The sequence below is a fragment of the Aptenodytes forsteri genome, unplaced genomic scaffold, assembly GCF_000699145.1.
Source record: "Aptenodytes forsteri isolate BGI_AS27 unplaced genomic scaffold, ASM69914v1 Scaffold88, whole genome shotgun sequence".
NCBI lineage: Eukaryota > Metazoa > Chordata > Aves > Sphenisciformes > Spheniscidae > Aptenodytes > Aptenodytes forsteri.
In genome coordinates this window covers 2176100-2201211 of record NW_008795948.1, presented here as the reverse complement: position 1 = coordinate 2201211, position 25112 = coordinate 2176100, and the positions used below count along the sequence as shown (strand labels likewise).

The window sequence follows — 25112 nt, the reverse complement described above, 5'->3', positions numbered from 1 at the left end:
ACATCTTTTGGTGATCTCTAGCTGCTCTTTTTGAAACTTGACTTGCGTGAGAAAATCTGATTTTAAAATTATTGTAAAGGAAAATACGGAATGCAGCAGCAAACTACAATCTTGGATAGAGTCCACCCATAAATCTAGATGATTTGATGGATTACAATTGTTTGTTTAAATTCTTGTCACTTTAAAACAATATCTTGTTACATTGCAATACTACAGCTTCTCTCCCATCCATCCCTACCTTGCATATGCGCAAGACTTTTAACTGGACATAGTTCAGGACCATACTGATTAGCAATTAAATACAGCATTCTTCAGTTTATCAGTAGATGTCACTAGCAGCTTTGATATTTGCTATTTAAAAAAAAAGTAACGGCTCTTCAAGAATGCAAAGTATTGTCAGGTCTCTGCTGCAAATTTTTTTTAAGTCCTACTTGAGTGTTAAATGTGTATTTCTGTAGTACTGATTTGGTTTTTTTTTTAGATTAGCAATCTACTTGACTGTTAGTTTTCTTAAGAATTTAAACTTACCAAAAGGGGGAAGAAAAGTCATGACATTCCAAAATTAAACTTCCAGTGTTTCCCAGCCAAGTCCTTCAGATGAAGCTCAGAAAGGCTGCACCATTGGAATGGCTGGCATGGTCCTGTCTCTCCTTTCATCAGCATGGTTCCCACTGGATCTCTCTGCCCATCAGGATGCTTTGATTTTGACTGGAAACTTGCTTGCAGGTAAGGCAGAACAAGGGAAGTAGGATTGTCCTGATATTTTTACCATCAGCATCGGAAGGCCCATATTTCACCCTATTCTGATTATACGCAACAAAATACTTGCAAGATTGAGCAGAAGAAATAAAGAAGGAACTTCTTGCACCCAGGAGTATTGAAAAGATACTGCCTCCTAGTTGCCAAAGGGAATGTGCGGTATGCTTAGTACAGGCTGGGTACAAGGAATAAACATTTTTTTCTTTTTGTTTAAAACTGTGCACCTACTGCTGGCTTTGAAAATATAGGCTCACTTTTCCCTATTTGAATTCCTGTTCATATAGAGAAGATACGCTTCTAAAATTTTCTGATACTTAATTCCAGGTTTTTATCATCTCTTTCTTTAATGTGATTCCTGTTGCAGCAAGTGCTCCCAAGTGCTTAAAGAATCCCTGGAGTGCTGAAGAAGATTCAAACCAAGGTGCTGCAAAGCAGGAGGAGCCCTGGCCGGCTCTGGCAGATCGAACTCTTGTTACTTTAGTAGAACAGCTCTTTTCTCATCTGCTGAAGGTCATTAATATTTGTGCACATGTAATGGATGATGTTGCTCCTGGCCCAGCAGTAAAGGTATGTGTTAAAAATAAATAAATACAATTGTGTGACTTAAATACTGTTGTGATACAGACCTCTTCAAGGCTCCGCATTTTAGAGTTGATACAGGTATCTAATACCTTGATAATGAGTCCACTATGTGTTGTAGGAAAGCAAGTAACAAGAAAAGAACATGCATATTGTTCTTCCATGTAACAGGTTTTTGTTTAGTTCTACAGTGTTTGTAATGTTACCTTAAATTTTGAACCTTTTATTCCTGCTGACTTGAAACATTAATTCAGTGAGGAGTGTATATAGTAAATGGAATATAGGATTGCATACTCTGGCAAACATCTGTTGACTTTTGGTTGGCTGGCTGTAGTGCACTGAGCTCCTTTTGGGGCTTGAAATAACTCTTCTGTCTTTTGAATATACTGCAAAATATTTTGACTTCTGAAACAGCTCATACGAGGTACTTCTGGGTTTGGGTTTTTGTTTTGAGTCATCTACATTTTTGCGACTGATTTCGTGACTGTAAGGCAATGTTACTAGGATTAGTGATTTCTTCATATTGAAAAAATGTGAAAATATTTTTTGACACTCCTTTGTCTGGAAAGAAACTTTAGTCACTGAGCTCTAATTCCATCTCATTGGCTTACGCTGAAGTTGAGAAGGAAAGTAGGGAATATATTCAACTTCCTTTTCACTCAGGAAATTCAGGTTCAGGATATGAGTTGAGACATTTTAATTTAACTGACAGTCAAATAAAGGGGAGTTTAAACAGAAGATGAATATACTTGTATTTGTGTAGAAGAAAAGCTACTTGTGCATACAAAATTAATAAAGCTTCTTTTAATTCTAGGCAGCGTTACCATCTCTCACAAATCCACCTTCTCTTAGTCCAATTCGGAGGAAGGGGAAAGAGAGGGAGTCTGTCGAACAGGCATCTGTGCCAATGAGCCCTAAAAAGGGTGGTGAAACGAGTCCAGGTAAGCACACTTACTCCTGTTAACCCTCCCACCGAAGTATGGTTATGGCATAGAGAGAAGAAATAAAACTGAGTAACTTGTTTTCTGAAGTTCTAGTTCAAAAGGCTGGCAGACCTACTGTCAGAAGTTTTCCAGTACTGCATTGCAGGAAAGGCAGCTGCGGGTGGGAGCTTGTTTACTGTTTTGTTTTCTGAAAAGTACGGTTCATTTTCATAAAGCAAGGTACTTCCGAATCCTTTTCCTCACTGTTTTTCTGAATCTACTCACCTATTGACTAAAATGAAGAAGTAATTTTTGCATGTATTTTACTTAAAAGAAGTTTGAAAGTTGCTTTGCAACTTTTGGCAGGAGTAGGTTACCTTGCTCTTGGAAACAAGACTCTGAATCTTGAAAACTTTTTTTTCTTAGTAATGAATGAAGGAAGGAAACGAGTGTTAATTCTGTTTTGTAAATTGTACTTGCACTTCAATAATAAGCCCTCTGAGTTAATTTCTCTTATCCCAGAGGGCTAGTTTCTTGGAATGCTAGTTCATTTTCTAGTTGTACAGCATGTTTTTTTGCAGTTTAAAATACGCATGCAGATTGAAAAATTCATGCTGTCTAATAATTCAGATATGGTAAATTATGTTGAGTATACATGTCATGAGCACCCTAGAAAAAGTATGTTGTTCTAATCTATGATACATTTTTAAGCTACTAGGCAAACTGATGCTACTGGGCCTGTTCCAACAAGTAAATCATCTTCAGTAGGAAGCTTTTATCATCTTCCATCATATCTGAAGTTATATGATGTCTTGAAAGCAACCCATGCTAATTATAAGGTACTGCATGATATTGTTTGATGGAATTAGAATGTGGTTGGGCAATCACTGTTTCTTTTAAACATGGCTCTGCTTGTATCGAGACTCACTTGTTTGCCTGTATAAACAGTTTATCCACCCCCCCCCCCCAAAAAAAAATTAAAGAAAAATCACAACCACCACCAATAAAAACAAAAACCAGCCAAACAAAAACCCCTAATAGGCATTGTCACCCTATTGCTTGTTTCTCTGCTGTCACTAATGCTGGTACCAAATGACCCTTCGCTGGCTTGGCAATGCCGAATGGATCCCAATGTCTGTTCTCTCTGCAGTTTATTCCAGGATGGGTAAGCTTTTTCCTCATTAGTTCAGGTAATAGAAGATGCGTTCCCTAAGGGCTTGGTGATCTGATTTGCACACTTCAGGGGGTGTATTCTTACTACATCTACCGTGTTTCGGAGGAATACATTATCCCTTCTCCATTACTTGTTAACATCCTAGGCCTTCCCGGATGCTGTAACTTCCTAAAGCTAGAAAATCTTTCTTTTTCTTAGTCAAAATGAAGTCCTACCTTTCCAGCAATTCATAAGGGAGTCTAAGCTGTCAGTGCTGTTGATTGAACTATGCTGAAATTTTAGGCAAAAGATCATGTTGTGTCAATACCCACTTCTTTCTGTAATTTTTATCCCCTTGTCAAGTAATTGTTAAGAAAAAATGTGGTTTTTACTTTTTGGGACCAGGTTACTTTGGATCTCCAGAACAGTAATGAAAAGTTTGGATGTTTCTTACGGTCTGCCTTAGATGTTCTGTCTCAAATCTTGGAACTTGCTACTCTTCAAGATATTGGAAAGGTATAAGATTTGTGTGGTTTTTCTTTTGTAGTTAAGTTGTCCAATATCTGTGGTCCTTACTGGGAAAATGCATGTATCATTGATTTTAAAATTGGTACTGTTGAGAAACAGCGATCCTAGAAGCGTTGTGCTGCCACAATGTTGGGTTAAGTGCTAAAGCAGATTTTCCGGGTTAAATTGTTGCTGCTGAAAACTAGAGTAATTTTTTTACTGTTTAAATTTCATGTTGAGATTTTTCCTTCCAGAAAAATGGTTTCCCTTCAGTCATTCTTACTATATTAATATGTTATAAATATACTCATGTAAAATATACAAGATGTCAGAAGGCATGCTGCTCTCCTTCCTCTCCTGTGTCTCGATTTTTTTTTTCTCATTAACTGTGGTGTTAGGCATTGTGGTATTTTAAGACTAGGAGGCAGATCTTGCTTTTTTATTTCTTTACGTACTTCCATGATTTCCCTTAAATTAGTGTAGTTTTACTTAGTAAAAAAACCGCTGTGCCTACTGTCCAGTTTTCATAGTAATGCTTTATATAATGAAGAAAAATACAATTAGGTGCACTTGTTTTTCTGCTTTTCTAGTGTGTAGAAGAAATTTTGGGATACCTAAAATCATGTTTCAACAGAGAACCAACAATGGCAACAGTCTGCGTACAGCAGGTAAGGAGGTAATTTTTTGTGTTACTGGAAGGCTAATCCTGATGTCCTGTGGTTATCAATTGGCCAAGACTGGCCATTCTTTTAAGGGAAGCAATGTGAGGAAACTCTAGTTCAGGTGGAGCAAGCAGAGCATGTTTTCTTTGATTTTCATGACTTGTTCTGAAACTTGATACCATCTGAATAATATAGTTACTTCTTGAACTGCTTCCAATTCAAAGAACTGGTTTGTTTCCTACCTTCCCAAATGTGTTCTGTAGCTGGTTAACTACATCAAAAACCTGGAAAGCAAAGAACTGCCTTACTGATGCATTTCTTGCAGGCTTCCAGTTAAACATTTGCGTTCAAGTCATCAAAGCTTAATTTTGGTGGGAGGTGAGCTTTAGTAGACTATTTTGAGTTCTCACAAGGAAATAGCTTCAGTTGCAAAAACAATCATATCTCTTTGGGTGAGGTGTGGGTTGTTTCTTTTCTCCAGCTTTTTTCTGTCATCTTGTATTGGACTACGTGATCCACAGTTTGCGCTTTGACCTCTCAAGTCCTTTGGGAGGATGAGCAGTCAAGTTTCTTTTTCCTGAAATGTTAACTTTTTTTTCCCTTCCAATTTTCTTCTCTAGTTATTGAAAACATTGTTTGGGACAAATCTGGCTTCTCAGTATGATGGCTTGTCTTCAAACCCCAACAAAGCTCAAGGCAAAGCTCAACGCTTAGGTTCTTCCAATTTGAGACCTGGTCTCTATCATTATTGCTTCATGGCACCATACACACATTTTACACAGGCCCTTGCTGATGCTAGTCTAAGGAACATGGTTCAGGCTGAGCAGGAACACGATGCTTCAGGGTAACTTTCTTCCCTTATGATATAATGTTAACTTGAACTAGAATCTCTTTTTATTGTTTTCCATAAATGCAAGTATAGGGGAGCTAAGTAACTTAAAATTACAGTATTGTGTATTATTTATTTCTTGTAGACTTAAGCAGAATAATTTGTCTTGGTAGTGAGGTCCTGAATGCAACACTGTATTGATTATCACTAATGTGTTTTCCAAATCAAAGCTAAATCATTAAAATGGATATTACTTAAGTTGTTTTAAAAGCATAATGGCTTTAAATGCTTGTATTCAAAACTATTTCATTAATTTGCTAATTATAGCAAATAGTCAGTAGCCTTAAAGGAAAGGCAGAAGAATGACTAAGCAAAGACCAGAAATTCGTTCTCTACTGGATGTTTGTCCACAAATCTATGTGATCTGATCAAAGTGTGCTGTAGGTTGTCTCTGCTCTTTTGTTTTACTAAGATTCTTGAAGCAGTCAAGTAGATAAAGAAAAGTTGGCATTGGTAAAACAATATGCATTTAAGGAGAGTGTGTTTGTCCCTCCATTTTTTTAATGTGTATGGTTTTTTTATGACAGATGGTTTGATGTGCTGCAAAAAGTTTCTACACAGCTGAAAACTAGCATTACCAGTGCAGCAAAACATCGTGCTGATAAGGTACTTGTATCTATGTACTCCTGAAAGAGCTGTACCTTAGATTTAAAACTTTTTTCCTCCTTTTAAAACGTAATTTGGTTTTGAATCATAGACCTGTTCAGATATTAGAGTACTTTAAAATCTCTCTATTACAGAATGCTATTCACAATCACATTCGTTTATTTGAACCCCTTGTCATAAAAGCATTGAAACAATATACTACAACAACATCGGTACAGCTGCAGAGACAAGTTCTAGACTTGCTTGCTCAACTGGTTCAGCTACGAGTTAACTACTGTCTTCTGGATTCGGATCAGGTTGGTACCTCACCGTTTTTGCAAATTTTTAATACAGGAATCTCACCAGCAGGCTTAATATTTACAGCAAAAATACTTGCAACAATCCATTCATTGTACTGTAGGTGAAAACAGACTTAAAGGAGGGTGAGACTCAATTCCCCCCCCCAACCACAAAGAGCTTCAGACTTCTGGCTTTATATTGCATATAAATTACTTTCTAAGCTCTGCAACAAGTATTTAAGAACTGTTCATCAGATTGACTTTAGGAATAAGATGATGTGGACAATACAATCAGTGTTGTTAAATAAAACTTCATTTACAAATAGAAATACCTTCTTTCTATATTGAGAGTATGGACTTCCATATGACTGCTAGTGGTGAGCATCATGGGTGACAACCATTATTTGATTTTAATGGTGGGGGGAAGTTAGTGGCAAATACAGTAGTCTGTGTGGTTGTCCACATAAGCAGTAAATTTGTAACTTTAATCAAACACTTAAATTTTATTTTACTACAGTATTTTTGGGTTTATAAACTAGTATGAGTTGCAATACATAACTTTCCTATAAGTTCATACACAGATAAACCTTTTCAATGTATGAATACTTTGGATTTTATCTTGGTTTAGAGCTAGATTTTTGGTTGATTCTTAACTTCTTGACTGTAATGCCTCAAATAGTGTGTTACGTGTGAGAGAGAAAGTTATACTTAAAATTATACAGACTGTAGGTAAAATGTGGCGTATGTTCATGCAAACCATAATAAGCTCTAATGTCAACAAGATTCTCAAAGATCTTCTATAACTGTAGGGGGAACACTTCGTAACAATTAGAATGAACTATAAGTATAAATGATTTTCAGTGCCTGTCTTTCCTTTCTCTCCTTCCAAAACATGCACTTTTATAACTCTGTTAAAATGATTTTCAAATGGGAATTAATGCCTCTGTATCTGTTGTACACTTTATTCTCTCTTTAGGTGTTTATTGGATTTGTGCTAAAGCAGTTTGAATACATTGAAGTAGGACAGTTCAGGTATGAAATTTGCAAAGATCCTTTGAACAGTGCAGGTTTACAACTGTCTTATTCTGAAGCATGTAGTGATTAGTTTTGCTGGTTATTTCTGTCTTATGAGAAAGGGAGAGTTACATTTTGGGCAATGTGCTTGTTTATTCTCTGGCTCCAGTGGTAGCTCTTTCAGATGATTTAGGTTCCATGTGGCTGAAGAAGTCAGGAAGTAGTATGCAAGAAAAAATCTTAAGCTATGTTGTGCTGTTTCTCCATTTGGTATTGTAAAACCATTCCTTTGGGATCCCTCCAAAGCTATGCTTTCAGGAATCAGCACTTCATTGCTAGGACTCAGTTGCTGAAGGGAGAGCTACTTTTTCCTATGGTGGACTCAGTGTGAATCCATTTGTATTCTGATCACCTGGTACATTTTGTGTAGTACCTAATAGATCATAAGCAATGCAGTGGAATTTTTATTGTCAGCTATTTCTGTTTTTTCTCACACTTGAGTTTTTATGAAGAGATAAGTGGGTTTTTTGCTCTGTGGGTGTCCTACAGAAATACTCCAATGGTGTGTCATATGCATTAATAGTATGTTATAACATGTGTAACTGTGTAATGGTCAAAACTTGAAAGAAATCCCTTGGAAAAAAAATAGTAAAGAACAGGGCACAGAAATTGTAGAAATACTGCATGCAAGCAGAACAACACATTCTTTAAAAAATCTTACTGTAAAAAGATTCATTTTTACTGAACAGTTGTCCAATTCAAACTTGACACTTAATTTTTTGTTTTCAGGGAGTCTGAAGCAATTATTCCTAATATCTTTTTTTTCCTGGTGTTGCTGTCTTATGAGCGATATCATTCCAAACAGATAATTGGAATTCCTAAGATCATTCAGCTGTGTGATGGTATCATGGCCAGTGGGAGGAAAGCTGTTACACATGGTAATTAAAAAAAAAAAGGCACCAACACTAACATTAGTAATAGTTCAGCAGTAGAAACAGTATTGAATACTAAGCTATAGAAAACTGTAGTCATACTGATTGTTCCAGAAGACACTAGCTTTTAAATTTTTAATACATGAAATAAGTCTCACTTAGTTCCTTCAGGAAGTTTATTGTACCCTACTAACACTGCTACCCCATATTTTGCATTGTACATAAAAGCAACAGAGCTTTTATTTGAAACTTTATTAGGTAATAAGTTCACAACATAGCAGTACTTTGAAGGCTTTGATTTTAATTTTTTGTCCCCTTCCCTTTCCCTCCACTTTCAGCCTTTAAGTAGAAGCATCTGTCTCATACCTTCCGGTGATTCTGCTGAGAAATACTTTATACAAATATCTATTTTAGCTCTATGAGAATGGGCAGTGTGTCCATAATATAAATTTTCTACTAGAAGTAAAGAGACATCATTATGCATGATAAGTTTGGGTTTTGTTTTGGGTTTTTTTAGGGATGGGTAAAACCTTTAATAAACTAAAGCACAGTTTACTTTTAGTAGCTGAACTGTTAGAACAAGAAAACAGTGTTCAAGAGTGACTTGTCTCATGCTAAAACCATCAAATAAATCTCATTTCAGCAATACCAGCTCTGCAACCCATTGTTCATGATCTCTTTGTGTTAAGAGGAACAAATAAAGCTGATGCTGGAAAAGAGTTGGAAACACAAAAGGAGGTGGTAGTGTCAATGCTGCTGAGACTTATTCAGTACCATCAGGTAAGAGAGGAGAACAAAGTGTCTCTGTTCACGATCTATAAAAGGGTAACATTGCTAAAACTGCGTTAGGCGATATTAATGATTTTCTGTACAAAACTTGAATAGCTGGACTCTGTGATCTTTCCTTATATAGAGAGTATGCAAAGATTTTCAGGGGTAGGGAAAAGGTTCTGCCCTACAAATCAGTATTTCAAGTCAAATAACATGTCTGTGGGATTTTATAGTCAAGCCTAGGTAACAAAGCACTGAAAAGCTCCAGTTGGGATAACGATCTTGGTTGTATTGCAGATTGAATAAACAGAAGGTTAGTAGAAGAGTTGTAGTAAATTAGGATTCAAGAAGCTTAAAAGAATGGGGGTAAAAGTGGAAGAGAGGACAGGATTAAAAGTAGGAAACATGCTGCATAGAGATGATTTAGGTATTGCTGTACAACAGCAATATCTTAAATAAAATTTTAAAATATGAACTATTTGAATAAGGTAATGAAACTGGTAGTTAGACAGTTGTTAGCACTTACTACTTTGCCCCAGACCTCATGGGTCTGGAAAACATGTTTCTGCCTTGTGGGAGTATAAGAATGACTTTCCTCAATACACTTTGTTTAAAAGAAAAACAAAAGTAATTTTAAGAGAAGTGACATAATTAACATGGGATCTTATTGCTTATTCAGGTGCTTAACAAACTTAATGTGCTTTTCCTTTCATCATGTGAAAATGCAATTCTAGTGTATGCTAATGTAAGCAATGTATTTTCTGAGAATAGTTGGAAAAAAGTCAGTACATCTTGTCAAAATAATTTGTTAGAACTGCATGTTCAGATTGGGGTAATTTTGTGTATCCACATTTTCTTTTGAATTTGTAGTTTTATAATCATAAAATGACTAATATAACTATATGAAATGACACTGTAGACACATGATGTGAAATAGTGAATAACTTTGTGTTACATAAGGTACTGCAATTGCTAGCAGATCCCCTTCTGACACACTTAACCTATTAAAGACCACCCATGCACTGCTCTTCCCACACCATCCCATTTGTAGTTCTTATTCTGTCCTGTTCTGCTGGTGCAGTATGTATAAACTAACCCCTGGGCAGTTCTGTTGTTCCCTGGCTGTGGCTGGGAAGTTCTGCAGTGGTGTCCCTGTAATTTGAGAGGCTCCAAGACCTGCAACCTTTAACTTTTTTCTGTTACAACTGTAGCTACCATCCATGGAGCTCCAGAGTTCAAGTCATTCAGCCCAGAATTGCTCCTATCTCCTCTCTCATGAGAAAGCTTTTTGGGAAGAAAGTCATCTGGTGATCTCCTTTTTCTTTTTCTTTTTTTTTAATTGGCTGCGTTTCTGAATCTGAACTACTTGAATGTCTTTTACAAGTACTCTGTCTAACTGGTTTTCTGAACCAGATTCTTCTGTCCCGCTTCCCAGTCCATATATTAACGTTCCTGCTTGCTGTGTCTTTGGCCTGTCTATCCTTAAAAGTGTGATCTCTGTAACCCTCAAACTGATAACACATTCAGCTACTAGAAGTGATCCTTGCTGTTGGTGTGCTCTATTATATGCTCTCCTGTAAACTTTTATATGAAAGTGATGTCTCTCTGGTGAATGAGCTCCATAAAAATGTCTTCTGTTTCCTTGACCAAATTTAAACTTTATTTGAGCTAGAGTAAAGAAAGAGTATACATGTGGGAAATTGCTCTGTTACTTTCTCCCCTTTTTGTTGAGTATGCGATGCGGCATTTAGATTTGCTGTCCTTTTTCCAGGTGTTTGAGTAGTCTTTTGACAAATGCCATTTAAAAAGGACCAAGAAAGCATTTTTTTCCTAGTTTATAAAAGTAACTGGAAAATTCTTAAAGGAAAAAAAATCGTAACGAAGAACAAGGTTTTAACCTGAAAATGGGGTTTTAAAAATGTTGTGTGATTTCTCATGTGGGTTTTCTTTTTTTTGCTTTTTGGCAGATGGATGAAACAGTAAATGTTTTTCCCACTACAGTATTACTTAAATGTTTCCTGTTAGTGTGGGTGTTTACTTGCATTCTTTGGTCTTCTCCTCAGGTGCTAGAAATGTTCATCTTAGTATTGCAACAGTGTCATAAAGAAAATGAAGACAAATGGAAAAGATTGTCCCGGCAAATAGCTGACATTATTCTCCCAATGCTTGCAAAACAACAGGTGATTATATGACTTTTTAAATCTATCAACATCTAAAATAATTGTTATAATGTATCTATCAATAATGGCTTTGGGTATTTGTTTTTTTTAATATGAAGACAGATTTTCTTGAAAGTGTGGTTGCCATATCTGAAAAAACAATTACTGCAAGGTAAGCTAAGTCTTTGAAGTGATGAAGGTCATATTTAAATGCAGGAAGTATGTGCAATATCTTCGAGGCTGTTTCCAGAGGAAGCTCATTCTACTTCTCTTATATGATTATATCAGAGCACTTATTAAATGGTGTGAAGATTCTCCCATGTTTATAGAATGTCAAAATTATTTTTTCGTAACTGCAGTGGATCTAATTGCATTTTTTTAGTGAGGAGAATGAAAAGACACAGTCTGAAACAGCATTAATAAATCACAGAATCATGGAATAGTTGAGGTTGAAACGGATGTCTAGATATTGTCTTCCCCTCAAAGCGGGGTCTACTGGAGCAGGTTGCTTAGGACCATGTCCAGCCAAGTTTTGACAGTCTCCAAGGGTGGAGCCCCCATAACCTCTCTGGGCAACCTCTTCCAGTGTTTGAGCATCCTCACAGGCGGAAAATAAATAAATAAAAACTGTATTTAATGGAATTTCCTGTATTTCAGCTTGTGCCTATTGCCTTTCATCCTGGTACTGGATACCACTGAAAAGATTCTGGCTCTTTCTTCTGTACTTGTGTCATCTCCTCCTCCCACTTCCCCTGGTCAGATACTTGTACAAGTTGATAAAGATCCCCCTGAGCGTTTTCCAGGCTGAACAGTCTCAGCTGCCCCTTGTATAACAGATGCTCCAAGCCTGTAACCATCCGTGTGGCTTTCTGCTGGACTCCCTCCAGTGTGTGCATTTGTGTCTTACTGGACTGTATATTGGGGAAGGAGAGTAGGCCCTTTGTATCTGGGAAGAAAAGAACATTCCTTTTAGGAGAAAGATTTTCAGTGCTGCTCCCTAAGCAACAGAGGACTTGTCTTCGATACAGCTTTCCTGGAACTAGAAACACTTACTTCAAGAATAAAAAGTAAAATTAGTGAAATTGTGCCCTTAACGTTCTTTACTCCGTGATGGCAGATCCCCACTCTCATGACGAGATCTCATGGTTGGAGAGAGTGGGCAGTTATTGTGGATCAGATAACAGTTTTTGTGCATAGCTAAAATGCTGGCAAATTGAAATTGCCTTTGTTTTGTATGAATCTGTGTATGTGCTCAACTATCAAATTATTTAGGCAAGATAGGGTCGTCTAGATTTTGAGTCCAGTCCTTTGCTTTTTGCAGTTGATTGTTTTATAATTTATCTAAAAAAACTGATCAAGTAAGGTGTCCTACCTGTGTTGCTGCAGTGTAATACCATTGTAGCTGTTCACTTTTCTGATGATTAGGATTTTTTTTTCTCCTAGTTACCTGCTTAAGTTTATTCACGACCAGCTTTGCTCTCTATAAATATGCCTGGTAGGATGTGCAGGGAGGAGAAAAGTTTTTAAATTTTATGACAAGTCAGTCTTTTGGTCTCATTCTGAATACGGCACACTTCTCCTAATAAATATGTGGTATGTATATTGAATCTCATATGATGGATTTTTGTCTGTGTTCTCAAAACTCCTGTGTAGGAAGGCCTGCAATGAAACTTTAATTTACCTTTCATAGCTTTTGGTTGCTCTAAACTTTGTACTGTAAAGGACAGCTTTAATTACACACAGGTTGTCATAGAAATGTTTAAAACATGAAATGGTAATTTTGTGTTGCAGTTACCTTTAGTGGGTAGTTAGAAATTAGTTTTGTGTTTTTCTTTTACAGATGCATATAGACTCTCATGATGCTCTGGGAGTATTGAACACTTTGTTTGAAATTTTGGCTCCTTCATCCCTTCGCCCTGTGGACATGCTTTTAAGGAGTATGTTTGTTACTCCTAAAACCATGGTAAGTAATTGTTTCCAGAGAAGAAAGAATCTGGTGTCTTTCATGCAAAACAAAAGAGCATGTGTTTCTCTTTCTTAATTTGGAATGTGGTGTTAAAGTACCTGCAGCAGACTTTAGAAAAGAATTGGTTAAAACTAATGTGATTTACCAGTGGGGGGCACTTTATACAGGAATGTTCTGTTTATGGATTGCTTACCTTCATTTTGTATTTTGAGGATCGGGAATGTAGAAAAACGTATAGTTACAGTAAATTCTAGAATGCAATTTAATAGGTAAATCATGTTTTTCTTATGTGACTTTTAGTACCAGTTTTATAATCGGGAGATTGTTTAACAGAGTGAATATAAGCTTGACAGTTACCACAAGAATAGCATTTCGGAAGACCTGAACATAAAAGTTACTCCCTGCTTGCTCCATTCTCAAAAGGGTCTGATTTTTATACAACAGTTAATGAAAATGTTAATTTTCTTTAATACTTTCCTATGTGGTGGTGTTTAACTTCAAAGGTATTCAATCTTCTGCATTTTTGTGTTTGTGTTAGGCATCAGTGAGCACTGTCCAGCTATGGATTTCTGGAATTTTAGCTATCCTTAGAGTTCTGATTTCACAGTCAACAGAAGACATCGTTCTATCCCGTATACAAGAGCTTTCCTTCTCACCATATTTGATTTCATGTCAAGCAATTAACAGACTGAGATGTGGAGAAAATAACTTATCCGTACCAGAGGATCGCACTGAGGTTAAACAAGCTAAATATCTGCCTGAAGAGACATTTTCTAGGTATGTTGTCTTTTGAATAACTTAGGGGAAAGATTAAGATTTCTGAGAAATCACATATATATTGTGCAATATAAACACATGTATAGAACTGTTATCTGATAAGAATAAAGTCTGTTATTAAGTTGATATGGGAAGAGTGTGTGTGGAGGAAGGAATAATGAGGTGAACAGTAGAGGGAGGAGATAAGCAGTTTGTAGTGTAGGGACTTTGGGCTGTTCTGATACCTCTTCTTGAGCCAAGTGAAGGACCTAATAGAGTTGTTAAAATGGGTGAATCCTGGACTTAGTAAAATCAGGTCCAAAAACTTAACTGGTTAACCCTTTTCTTCCTCCCTGTGTGGGGACTGAAAGATGAGCCATCCCCTTAGTAGAAGCCCAGGTTCTGTGCTAGAATCTTGGCAGCAGAGGGATTCGTATCTATTAGTCCTGCTCTTTATTTCCTATTTTTAAAGAGCTGGCTTTGTCTCGTTAGCTTCCCATGCTGATGTCCTCAGAGCGACAAACTTCAGGCAAAAGAAGCGTGGAGAGATGGCAGTGGTATTATGTTGACATAATTGTCATTAAGGCATTATGTTTTGATGTGGTGGGAAGCATTTGAAATAGCTATTTGTTTAAGAAAATCAGAACTCTTTACTCGAGTATGGAACTTCAGATAGAAATAAAATGCTGTTTCTTACCATTCAGCTTCCTGTGAGGGTGACAGGTAGAGGGGGAAAAAGGGCTTCTGGACTCCCTTAATGTGACCTTACATCCAACAGGAGTGAGTTGAGGAACGATTACGGCCAGGAGCACGGATGGTTTTCCTCGGATGCCCTTTTTTTGGTCTTTCTTTTGATCTTTTTTCCTTGGCCCTGCCCTCCCTCCCCCTTCCCAGGCTGGAGGTTTGATATGGAACCTGTGTGGTAGAGTGTGGATAGATGAGGCTGTAAATAGCTGAATTACTGTGACTTGCTGAGTTACCCCCCCCTCAGCTGGGCTGTGGTAACTGTCATGGTGGTTTGGTTTTTTTTTAGCTCATTGCAAATTGCTATAAAGACACCATAGCATTTTGAAAGTTTGCTGTGTAAGTGAGGTGGGCTGGTGTATGCATGCTATCATGACTTCACCTGATGAGTAGATAACCCAGATCTGATATGTAATTATTGAAGTGCTTGTGATCATCTCTCCATACCTATAGCATTATATTTGTTTTAGGTCAACCTGTTCTGTAGCATTTAATTTAGCATCCTATTTAGGATGAATGAACAAGGACTTCATATTTTTCAGACTTACTGAGTTTCATGGGCAAACCTCATTTTATTCTGGAAGATGTCACGTTGATATTTTTTCTGTTGATTGTATACATGGTTTTTCAAGGTTCTTATTACAACTGGTTGGCATTCTACTGGAAGATATTGTTACCAAACAATTGAAAGTGGACATGAATGAGCAGCAACATACTTTCTACTGCCAGGAGCTGGGCACGCTGCTTATGTGCTTAATACATATCTTCAAATCAGGTAATACTTTAAATAATGCCTTGTGTTGTAGCATGCAGTGGCAGGGTGGTTTTTCAGTTCTGAGACAATTGTTGAATGCGTTGAACTGCTGAGAAGGAATACGTAGGTGCTGAAGTATACTACTTAGTATAAGGAACCTCCCAAACTTTGTGCTCGTGCATGCAGGGCACATTTTTTCACATTTCTTCTGTCTGTGTGGAACAAAATGTAACTAGTGACTTTTCATCTCTCCTTTTAACCATCTGAAATTTTCCAGTCCAAAAATGCAAAGCATTCCAAATTTGTAGCTGTATTTGTCATGTTTTTTCTCAATTTGGAGGTTGGTAGGTATGTCCAGGCTTAAAATACTGAGTTACCGACCATTGGCTCAGACTCATGACAAGGTAGGTTCCTGTTCTTTGTCATAATTAATAAAAAACATACAAAAAACCCCCCACCAAACCACAAAACAAACAACCAAAAACCAAAACCAGAAAAGTAGGAAAGGTAGTACTGTTCCAGCTAGTTGGTCTTGAGCTCCTTTCTTCAGGTTTGGGAATTGTGCCTTTGGTATCTAGCAGAAGACACCTGTCTCTGGCACTTTAATTCCCAAGTCCTTAGGCTGATTCCTCAGTCTTATTTTCCTAATAGTGGCACTATCTTCCCTTTCTTTTATTCTTTTATTCTTTCTTTACTATGACTGTCCTTTTTGCCTTCTGATTTTCACCCTGCAGCTGAAATCCAACCTTGGATTACAGTAGTTGGCTGCAATTTAAAATGTCGTGGCACAAGTCCCTGGTTCTTCATAGACTTCCTTACAGATACGGAACAAGGAACTCTGCATTCCATGGCCTCATCTGTAAAATGGGAGTTAGAGTACTTCACTACTTAGCAGATGCAGATAAAAAAAGTGCATACAGAATACTGTTAGACATATAACATGAGTCTGTGCTCCATTGTGTCCCAACAACCTGTAATCTTTTTTCTTTTTAAGCTCTTCCTACAGAGGTCAGTTAAAGTCCTTTTTTGAGGAAAAAACCTTAGTTCGGTTCCTGTCATTGCTACCAGCTGCTTCTTGCAAACATAAGTATTGTAGGTGTAGACTTAAAATAAGTAAATAAAGTGCTGATGGATGTGTTCTGGGTCTTCAGCTGGTTCTCTGTCAAAGCTCAAAGCTTCTGCATTGCCTTGATTTAACTTTCAGTAGCTTTACTCCTCCTAGTCTTCAGTGACAGTAACAGGTAGAAAAGTGAATGGGAAACCAATTGAATTATGTTGTGAGAGTTTGTGCAGCCGTGGTGGATGATGTTTTGTCTTTTGACTTGTCAGAAGAGAGCTTTGGTTTAAGAAACAGTCTTCCAAACCTAGGTTCTTGCCGCAAAGACTCAGGGATTGTGAGTGAAGAGGCACAAAATATGGTGATAGTTACCAGAGCCTTCCTTGATCTTTGTTTTAAGCCTGCTTTAGGGCACAGGGCTCTGGATATAGTGAGTGATAGTTCTCTTTTCCCATGTGTCTGTTACAATAATAACTGAAATGTGTATACTGTTAATTGCTGTTATGGAGAAACATTTGAAACAAATATTATAACAAATAACTTATGCCAAGGTGATTTGGAGCAAGTGATTAAATGGTGTCATGCCAAGGCCAATGAAATCAGAAAATCAAAGTGGTGATTGGAATCAGGGAAATGGGTTCTTCCACAGTGGGAGCTGGGGATAATGGAAAGGGAAGGCTCAGGTAGTTCTGCTACAGTAGCTGGCTTCCAAGCTGCACTGTGATCCTTGCCAGGAACTATGTAGAGATTTTAATGCAAAATTAAAATTAAATATTAAAATACTCATGCAGAGCACTGGGATATGTATATTGCATGATATCTAGAAATTAATTTAATCTAAGACTACAAATCATCTCTAAGTACTAGTAGTAATGTGGTTACCTGGTAGAGTGTAACAGAGTAGAAGGAAAGTTGTTCAGACACTTGGGCTGTATTTTTGTGTCATAGCACTTTCTTTCAGGTTTAGTCTTAGGGTTAAGTAAGTGCCTGGTTTTGTACTAATTCTCTCTTGTTCAGTTAAAAACTCTATAATTTTTTTTTCTCTAAGTTATATTCTCGTAACTGCGGCACAGCTTATAGTGACTTGTGTCTGGGAACATAGACTAAGGTCTTCTGTCATTCTTAACCACTGTTCTACTTGGATGTTTTGTCTTCTCGCCCATTATAGTTTTTTCAAAATGTGAGCGTTGCTGACTTCTATGTATTCAACTATAGGAAGCTACCAGATTAGAAATTAACATTTTCAGTGTGCTACTTTGAAGTTAGTAGAAATAAAAGGCATAGATGAAGTGAAAAGATTAGCATGTGGTGGCTTTCATGACTGTAGAAAGTCACTAGATGGTGCAATTACTGCAAATGCAGGAAGCTGGAATGGGAATAGCACTGGTTTGCTAGTAAGCGGAACCCGAGTTTTGAGACTCCGTTATTTTTTCCCATTCTTTGCTGTTTACATTGTGTATTTATCAATCCTGGGGGCAGCTTAAACTGGTCCACATGGCTGTGGAATTTACAGCTTCATTCTTTGTATCTGGCAGTGCAAGCAAGCAGCACCACAGATCTCCTTCATTATTCTGATTAGCTTTTGGTTTCTAACTGGTTCTGAAGAAGCTGTTTTTTCCCTGATCTTATCTTCTCATAGAAACTCAAAGTCCTGTACCTTTAGACAACTTCAAGTTTGTCCATTTTCCTTGTTTTCCCTCCCTTTGTTTTGGCATACGAATACAGAATTGGCAAGTCAGAAAGCAAAATTCAACTTTTGTGCTGAGTGTTCAGTATGCAGGTTAATGACTTTTCTCCGCTTAAAAACATTTACTTTTTGCACTTTAGAAATTGGATAGAAGGGCATCAGTTTAGTTTTAACTAAATGCATTTGGGAAGCCCTCATCTGAAGTAGGAGACTTGTAAGTGATCTTCCTTAGCAGGTAGAATAGTAGTTACAGCATGGTTCTTAATTAGAACTTCTGTGTTTTACTTTATAAACAAACCAAAAATAATCCCAAAAATCCTGGTCTATAATTAACAATTTTAAATTTGGTAAGGTTTTCATGTATCAGAGAAACTTTTTGATGCATGACAGAAAAAGTTGAGAAGATAGGTTTCATTACAATTCTAGTCTGATCTAAAGCATTATTTAAGTCTGGGAGCTGGTCATTACTGGTTAACATGCTGCCCTTGGGCAAGCTCCATGACTTGCCTTACACTTGTAAAACTACTTGGGATGTATCTTTCTTCAGGAATGGTAGTGGCTTATGAAACAGGATTTGTATTCTCAGATTTGTATACCCTGAAAAATTTTAAAACTTGACTAGAGCATAGTTACTCTAACATGCTTTTATTGTTTTCAGGGATGTTTAGAAGAATCACAGCTGCAGCCACCAGACTTTTTACAGGAGATGGATCTGATGGTAGTTTCTATACCCTTGAAAGCTTGAGTGACCTTGTTCAGTCCATGATTCCCACGCATCCTTCTTTAGTTCTCCTCTGGTGTCAAATCCTGCTTCTTGTCAATTATACCAACTACAACTGGTGGTCAGAAGTGCATCAAACCCCGAAGTAAGATTTGTTTTTGATCCCTAGTAGTAGTAGCGTGTCTCATAATTATATTTGCTAAAATTATATTAAAAAAAATCTAGCTTTTTATCGGCTAAGCCTGTCAGCCTGTTGAGTAGTACTATTTGAATTCTGAAATAGATAGTTCTGCATTTACTTTATGTGTATACATATTGTCCTGATATCAGTATGTTTTTCAAACTAAGAAAATGTGTCCTGCACCCAGTTGTTCCTCAAAAGAACTGCCAGGTAATTTCTCCACTTTCAAGCCAAGAAAGCTTCATCTGTGTACTACGTTTAATTAAAATTATGGAAATAACTGTAACAAAATATTCAGTATTTCAGATTTCATGTTCCTTTGGAGACTTCATATTTCATGCTCTAGCAAATAACCAGCCATGCAGATGATACTGTTGTGTTTATGAAAATATGATCTGATGAGTATAACTGTAACTATAGCTGTATCTGTTCTCAGTGGGTCTATTACTAAATGCTATCAAAGCATATGAATCAGCATGGTGCTGATATTTAGCATTAAGAACCATAGTAACCTCACTTAACATTAGTTGGCTGAAATTCAGAGATTTGGTCTAAAATTAGTGTTCTCTTGGCATGAAGGTAGTTCATCCCACCTGTCAGGCATTGGAACAATTCATTCTCTGGGGGTAAAGAAGATAACCCCCTGTGTGGGTGGGTATCCCTCTGTGTTAACTGTAGAGGGAGATTAACAACTGACTTGAGATGTTTCTGATGCTTGTGCAGTGAATGTTAGGGAAGACTAATCTTGCTCCACAACATGAGTAGATCAATACTTGCTCAGATGTGAGATTCTTGCCTCAGTTCAACCTCATGATGTGAAAAAATATTATTCTAATTTGAGGAAACATGAAATTACCAGGCTTATGAGCAAAGTAGGGCAACTAAAATAGCTGAGGTGACATCTATTTGTTGAAAGCTATTTGTTGCAGTTCTTTTTTTGATTTACCAGTATCACCTCTATTTTTTTTTTTCTGGGGTGGCCATCACTTTTGATCTGACACTAGACTAAGTGCTCAAGAACACTGGTTTGGCTTGAGAAGAAAATACAGAATTAGGTTCTGTTATCCCACCAGACATGCTATAGCCCGTGTTTTTTCTTTTAAATAACCTGTTTAGTTCTTCAGACTGTCCAAGGAAGTAATAAACACGGAACAAAAAAGTGATACTGCTATTGTTAGCTTTCCATCAGCTCTTTACTTTCTAAGTGTCTACTTCAAAGCAGTATAAGGCTTGAATGAAGTTTCTAGGAAAATAAATATTATGTAAGAACATTGGTAGGATATTCCAAGCAATTTGATTGTTAATGTTTCAGTAGCCATAGTAATAAAATATAATAATAAAATAGTAACAAAATATAATGTGCTTCTTGCAGGAGACACAGTCTTTCTACAACTAAATTGCTTAGCCCTCAGATATCTGGAGACAGTGATGAATCTAACTCAGAATCTAAACGTGGCATGTGCAATCGAGAGATAGTGAGAAGAGGAGCACTCATTCTTTTTTGTGACTATGTTGTAAGTTTTGAATTTTATAACTATAGTTTTGAGTTATTATGCTGACAGTCTTTTATTCCTGATGTGCATTAACTGAATCTCTGGTTCACAAGTGAAAAATGAAGACTTGTGAAACTAGTCATTTTATTTTCAGGTGGTGCTTCTGTAAGCTTAGGTATGACCTCATTTGGTATTTTTTTCTATTCTAAACTGAGGATTCTCTTGGCTTGTAAAGGACACCTGGTGGGTAATAGAATTATCTGCTGGGTATCATATCCCTTACTTGTGAAGTACTAGAGCACACTAAGTAGTGCTAGACTTCCCAACATCAGTAGCAGTGCACAGTGTCTAGGAGACGACAAATTTCTGTCTCTGTACCTTAAGAGGAGAGGTTTTACATGAACATTTAACTTCCATTTTGATTCTCTAATGAGAGCAGTTCCTGTGGCTTTGGCCTCTTGCTGCCTCAATATTAGCATTTGAGTTCATTGGGAACTTTTGAAGTGAATCTTCCTGTAATATCTGGTAGTGCACTTTGGTTTGCATTGGAGAGCAGTTTTGGGGCAAGCAAACTGCATTCCTTTCAGATTCAACTAAACCAAAAGATATGTTTAAGAAGCACTTCAAGTACCAATGGACATTCAGTCACTAGAGTCAGACTAGAGGTAGTCCAATGTAAAACCCTCCAAAACCTCTTTACTGGGGAGTGTCAGCCTCTCAGCATCACCTAGTTAGCCCTACAGATCTTTTCATGTTGCATTGCACTGCTTGTCGATATGCACATAGCCTCCATAGGTTTAAAACTGATAATTGATAGATGTTTTTGGATTTGCTTTCCAGAAATCGTTCATCTTGTGTTTATGGCCGGTAATAATAAGAAATCTTTAAAAAGAAGCCTAAATGAAAATCACATTTTACAAGAAGACTGTGTGTGTGCATGTTTATTTCAAATAGCGTTTCATTAAAAGCGGCATCTTTGAATTGTCCTTTTCAATTTACTTGTTTCTAACCTGGATTTTTAGTGTTTTAAAAAAAATAACTTACAAATTCATTAAATCTTAATTTGCAACAAGATCAAAAGCATTTAGAAAATTTGTCATGTAAAAATAATGATGGTGATATTAAAATACAGACACTTTATGCCATTATTTTAAAATAGCTACCAGAATTATATATGAAAAACTTAATGTTGTGTCAAATAATGATTTTAGTAATTAAACACTTAACATGGGTATTACTGGAATCAGGTTTTAATTTTTTCCCCTTTAGTGTCAAAACCTACATGATTCAGAACACTTGACCTGGCTTATTGTGAATCATGTTCAAGACTTGATTAATCTGTCCCATGAGCCTCCAGTACAAGACTTTATTAGTGCTGTTCACAGGAATTCAGCAGCCAGTGGGCTCTTCATCCAGGCCATTCAATCACGGTGTGAGAATCTTGCAGCTGTAAGTTTAACTTTTTCACTTTTTTAAAGAATAAAGTCACTTACACTTCAGCATAAGTTTAACTGAGAAGTATGCAAATTCTGACATTTCTGGGTCATTTATCAACTTTAAAGTCACTTCTTTAAAAATGCAAACAATGAACATTATATTAGCAACTTTAGTATCAGATGTGTTCCAGTCCATCAAATCTATGAATTCAACTAGAGTTGGTTCAGCTGCTTTTCCTTCCTTCCTGGGTATTACCCCTGCATAATAAATATCTGAAGGGTAAATTAAAATTGTAACTTTCATCTTTGATTTCAGTACCTTGGTAGCATAAGTAACAGAGCTACTAACTACAAAGGCAGGAATAGGAACTAGTCCATCTTCATAGGTGCTAACAACATGAAAATGACTTGCAAGCTCATGCGTTCCCCATTGATCTGCCCCACAAGTTGTAGTCTTTTGTTGAGGGAAATACCGCTTCAGAAATTCAGTGTATGATTTCTGTTGATTATTTTAGTTTTCAAATTAAAAGGAGTAGATGATGTTTTATAGGGGTGTAAAGTTGTATGCATCCCTCTTAATCTTGGGAACCCACTAGGTAGGAAATGTCATTTCCTGGGCTTCCTCTAGAGCTAATGGGGGGAGATGCTGCCGCACCCTGAGTAGCCTGGTAAGGTTTCCTGTCTCTTCCCATTGTCTCTGTGCAAATCTAGTGCAACTGCATTATTGCTTTAGGCAAGTGAATAAAACACTTTAAAGTTAGGTGAGATGAATCTGGGCTTTAGTGTCTGAGAATCGGTAGAATGAACTAAATGTGTTTGAATGGAAGATGTAGTCATTCTGTGAAATTTTTGGTGATTATCAGAAAAGTCAGTAAAACTAAAATAGCTGATATTTACAGTCTGCTCTTAAACAAGATTGGTTCCACGAGTCAAACTAGTTTGTCTTTGTGTTTCTCCCTTTAGATTATTGGTGCTGATATTTAAAAAAAAAAAAAAATTTGCACTCCCTTTTAATCCTGAGTAGCCATTGCTGTTTCTACGATTGAACATGTGCTCAAAAAATCCCTCATGCTTATCAGTATTCTAATGTCTCTTGTCTTAACTATGCTCATGTTCCTACCTTCTTCCAGCAAGAGTTCAAGCTTCTCACTGTTCTCAAAGCTTTCTACAATTCCACCTATGTCTCTAGCTTTTTTCCCTAAAAGTTTTGCTCCCTACTTTTTGCTTACTCTTTGTAAGTAAGCTTTTACAGTTAAACATCAAACAACTTAGTGTTCACATTAAATAAGCCGGTAACTCAGACCTGTATAGATGATTATATTGATCAGCTAGTTGTCTGCTATAGTTTTTTTCTAAATGCTTTTCCCTTTAGCTTTAAGATCTTTGTATTCTAGTTGATTGCACTTTTTGGTCTGTTTTGTTTCAACATCTAGCCCACAACTCTGAAGAAGACTTTACAGTGTTTAGAGGGAATACATCTCAGCCAGTCTGGGGCTGTCTTAACATTATATGTTGATAAGCTTCTGTGTACTCCATTCCGTGTGCTTGCTCGCATGGTTGACACACTGGCTTGCCGTCGGGTGGAAATGCTTTTGGCTGCAACTTTACAGGTAAAGAAAAATATACTCATTTGTAAATAAGATTAGGTAGTGCTAGCAATATAATCAAGTGTAATGATTTAAAGTACATCAAAATATGCTGATGTTTAAGTTATTTCATTGGAAAGGATTTTTTTTATTTAATATAGAGATACGTGGATGTTTACATTTCACTTTATTGCCTATAACTTTCCTAATCTGTTCAAAGCACTTATGGCTATTTTACTCACTTTCATCCTATAAAATTCTTGTGACTCTTTCCTATAGAACAGCATTACTCAGTTACCAGTTGAAGAACTGGATAGAATTCAGGAATACCTTCAAAACAGTGGATTAGCAACAAGGTAAATAATACCAATACGTGTTAAAATGCCAAACTAAGTAATGTTCTAGTACTAACTGTGTTAACTCTGTTTTCCTATGTTTGGCTTTTTCTTAAAGATAAGGTAGTCCTTTTTGGAGGTAAAACAGGAGTAAAGCCTCTCTTAAGAGATGCAGGCATATTCTGGCACAAGGACAATTGTGTTGGATGACTTGAATTTGCAATATATTTAAGAATTAAGATATAAGGAAGAAATTCTAGATATAAGGAAGACATTTTTTACAATGCGGGTGGTGAAACACTGGAACAGGTTGCCTAGAGAGGTGGTAGATGCCCCATCCCTGGAAACGTTCAAGGTCAGGTTGGACAGGCAACCTGATCTAGTTGAAAGTGTCCTGCTCGCTGCAGGGGGTTGGACTAGATGACCTTTAGAGGTCCCTTCCAACCCAAACTATTCTATGATTCTATAATTAAAGCAAGCTAAAGGCTCGAAGGCATCAAATTCTCTCTCCCACATCCCACTCAGTATTTAACTGTTGAGAGACAGCAACCACAAATTAATTCCTTGACAAAAACTACATTACCGAAAACAACTTTTTTCCTCACTTTTGCAGAATTTTGTGAGTCCAAGCTGGGTGGGCTTGTTTTTTGATTGTTTTTTTTCCAGATAGCTGTGTTGAAAGTTTTAATTGTTTAGTCTCCCAGCTGTTTAAAAGTAAACTGCTATTATAAAAAGGAGAAAGTTACTCCATTTTTGAAAAAGCTTTATTTAATGTTGGAAAGAGTCTAACTTAATCCTCTGGATGTCATTGCTGTTTGAGGTTAATATCTGTTGACTGAAATAAGAAAGAAGTAGGGGAAAAGTATCTAAAGCCCAAGACTGCAGTAGATTGATGGTAATGTGCCTTCATAGGTCATGTTACATTTGAATTTTTAAAAAACCCCAAAATCTCCAAATGACTCTATAGAAGTTCTTGATAGCAGTAATGGAAAAAAAAACAACCAGCAAACCAAACTGACAAAAAACCCTAAACCAAAAAAACACGAACAAACAAAAAACCCAAACCCCTGACACTGACATAAATCCACAAACTGGAATTCCTGATACACTTTTTTAAAAAAGTTCAGTTTTAGTGGATTCTTGTTTGGTATCTGTTAGAACATA

At 36.8% G+C, this 25112-nt stretch overlaps 1 protein-coding gene across 1 annotated transcript in view; it reads left to right on the top strand.

The window, feature by feature from the left end:
* The window catches only part of HTT (huntingtin), an 85515-nt gene that overhangs the window by 36130 nt on the left and 24273 nt on the right, over positions 1-25112 (top strand). Inside the window, exons 25-45 of the mRNA XM_009285380.2 lie at positions 575-726; positions 1124-1326; positions 2153-2279; positions 2973-3100; positions 3820-3930; positions 4512-4589; positions 5204-5427; positions 6000-6078; positions 6213-6374; positions 7333-7388; positions 8160-8308; positions 8946-9082; positions 11137-11253; positions 13073-13195; positions 13737-13975; positions 15331-15473; positions 18855-19062; positions 20471-20612; positions 21861-22040; positions 23461-23637; positions 23893-23969. Coding sequence (XP_009283655.1) covers positions 575-726; positions 1124-1326; positions 2153-2279; positions 2973-3100; positions 3820-3930; positions 4512-4589; positions 5204-5427; positions 6000-6078; positions 6213-6374; positions 7333-7388; positions 8160-8308; positions 8946-9082; positions 11137-11253; positions 13073-13195; positions 13737-13975; positions 15331-15473; positions 18855-19062; positions 20471-20612; positions 21861-22040; positions 23461-23637; positions 23893-23969 — 3012 coding nt within the window. The remainder of the gene's footprint in view (positions 1-574; positions 727-1123; positions 1327-2152; positions 2280-2972; positions 3101-3819; positions 3931-4511; positions 4590-5203; positions 5428-5999; positions 6079-6212; positions 6375-7332; positions 7389-8159; positions 8309-8945; positions 9083-11136; positions 11254-13072; positions 13196-13736; positions 13976-15330; positions 15474-18854; positions 19063-20470; positions 20613-21860; positions 22041-23460; positions 23638-23892; positions 23970-25112) is intronic.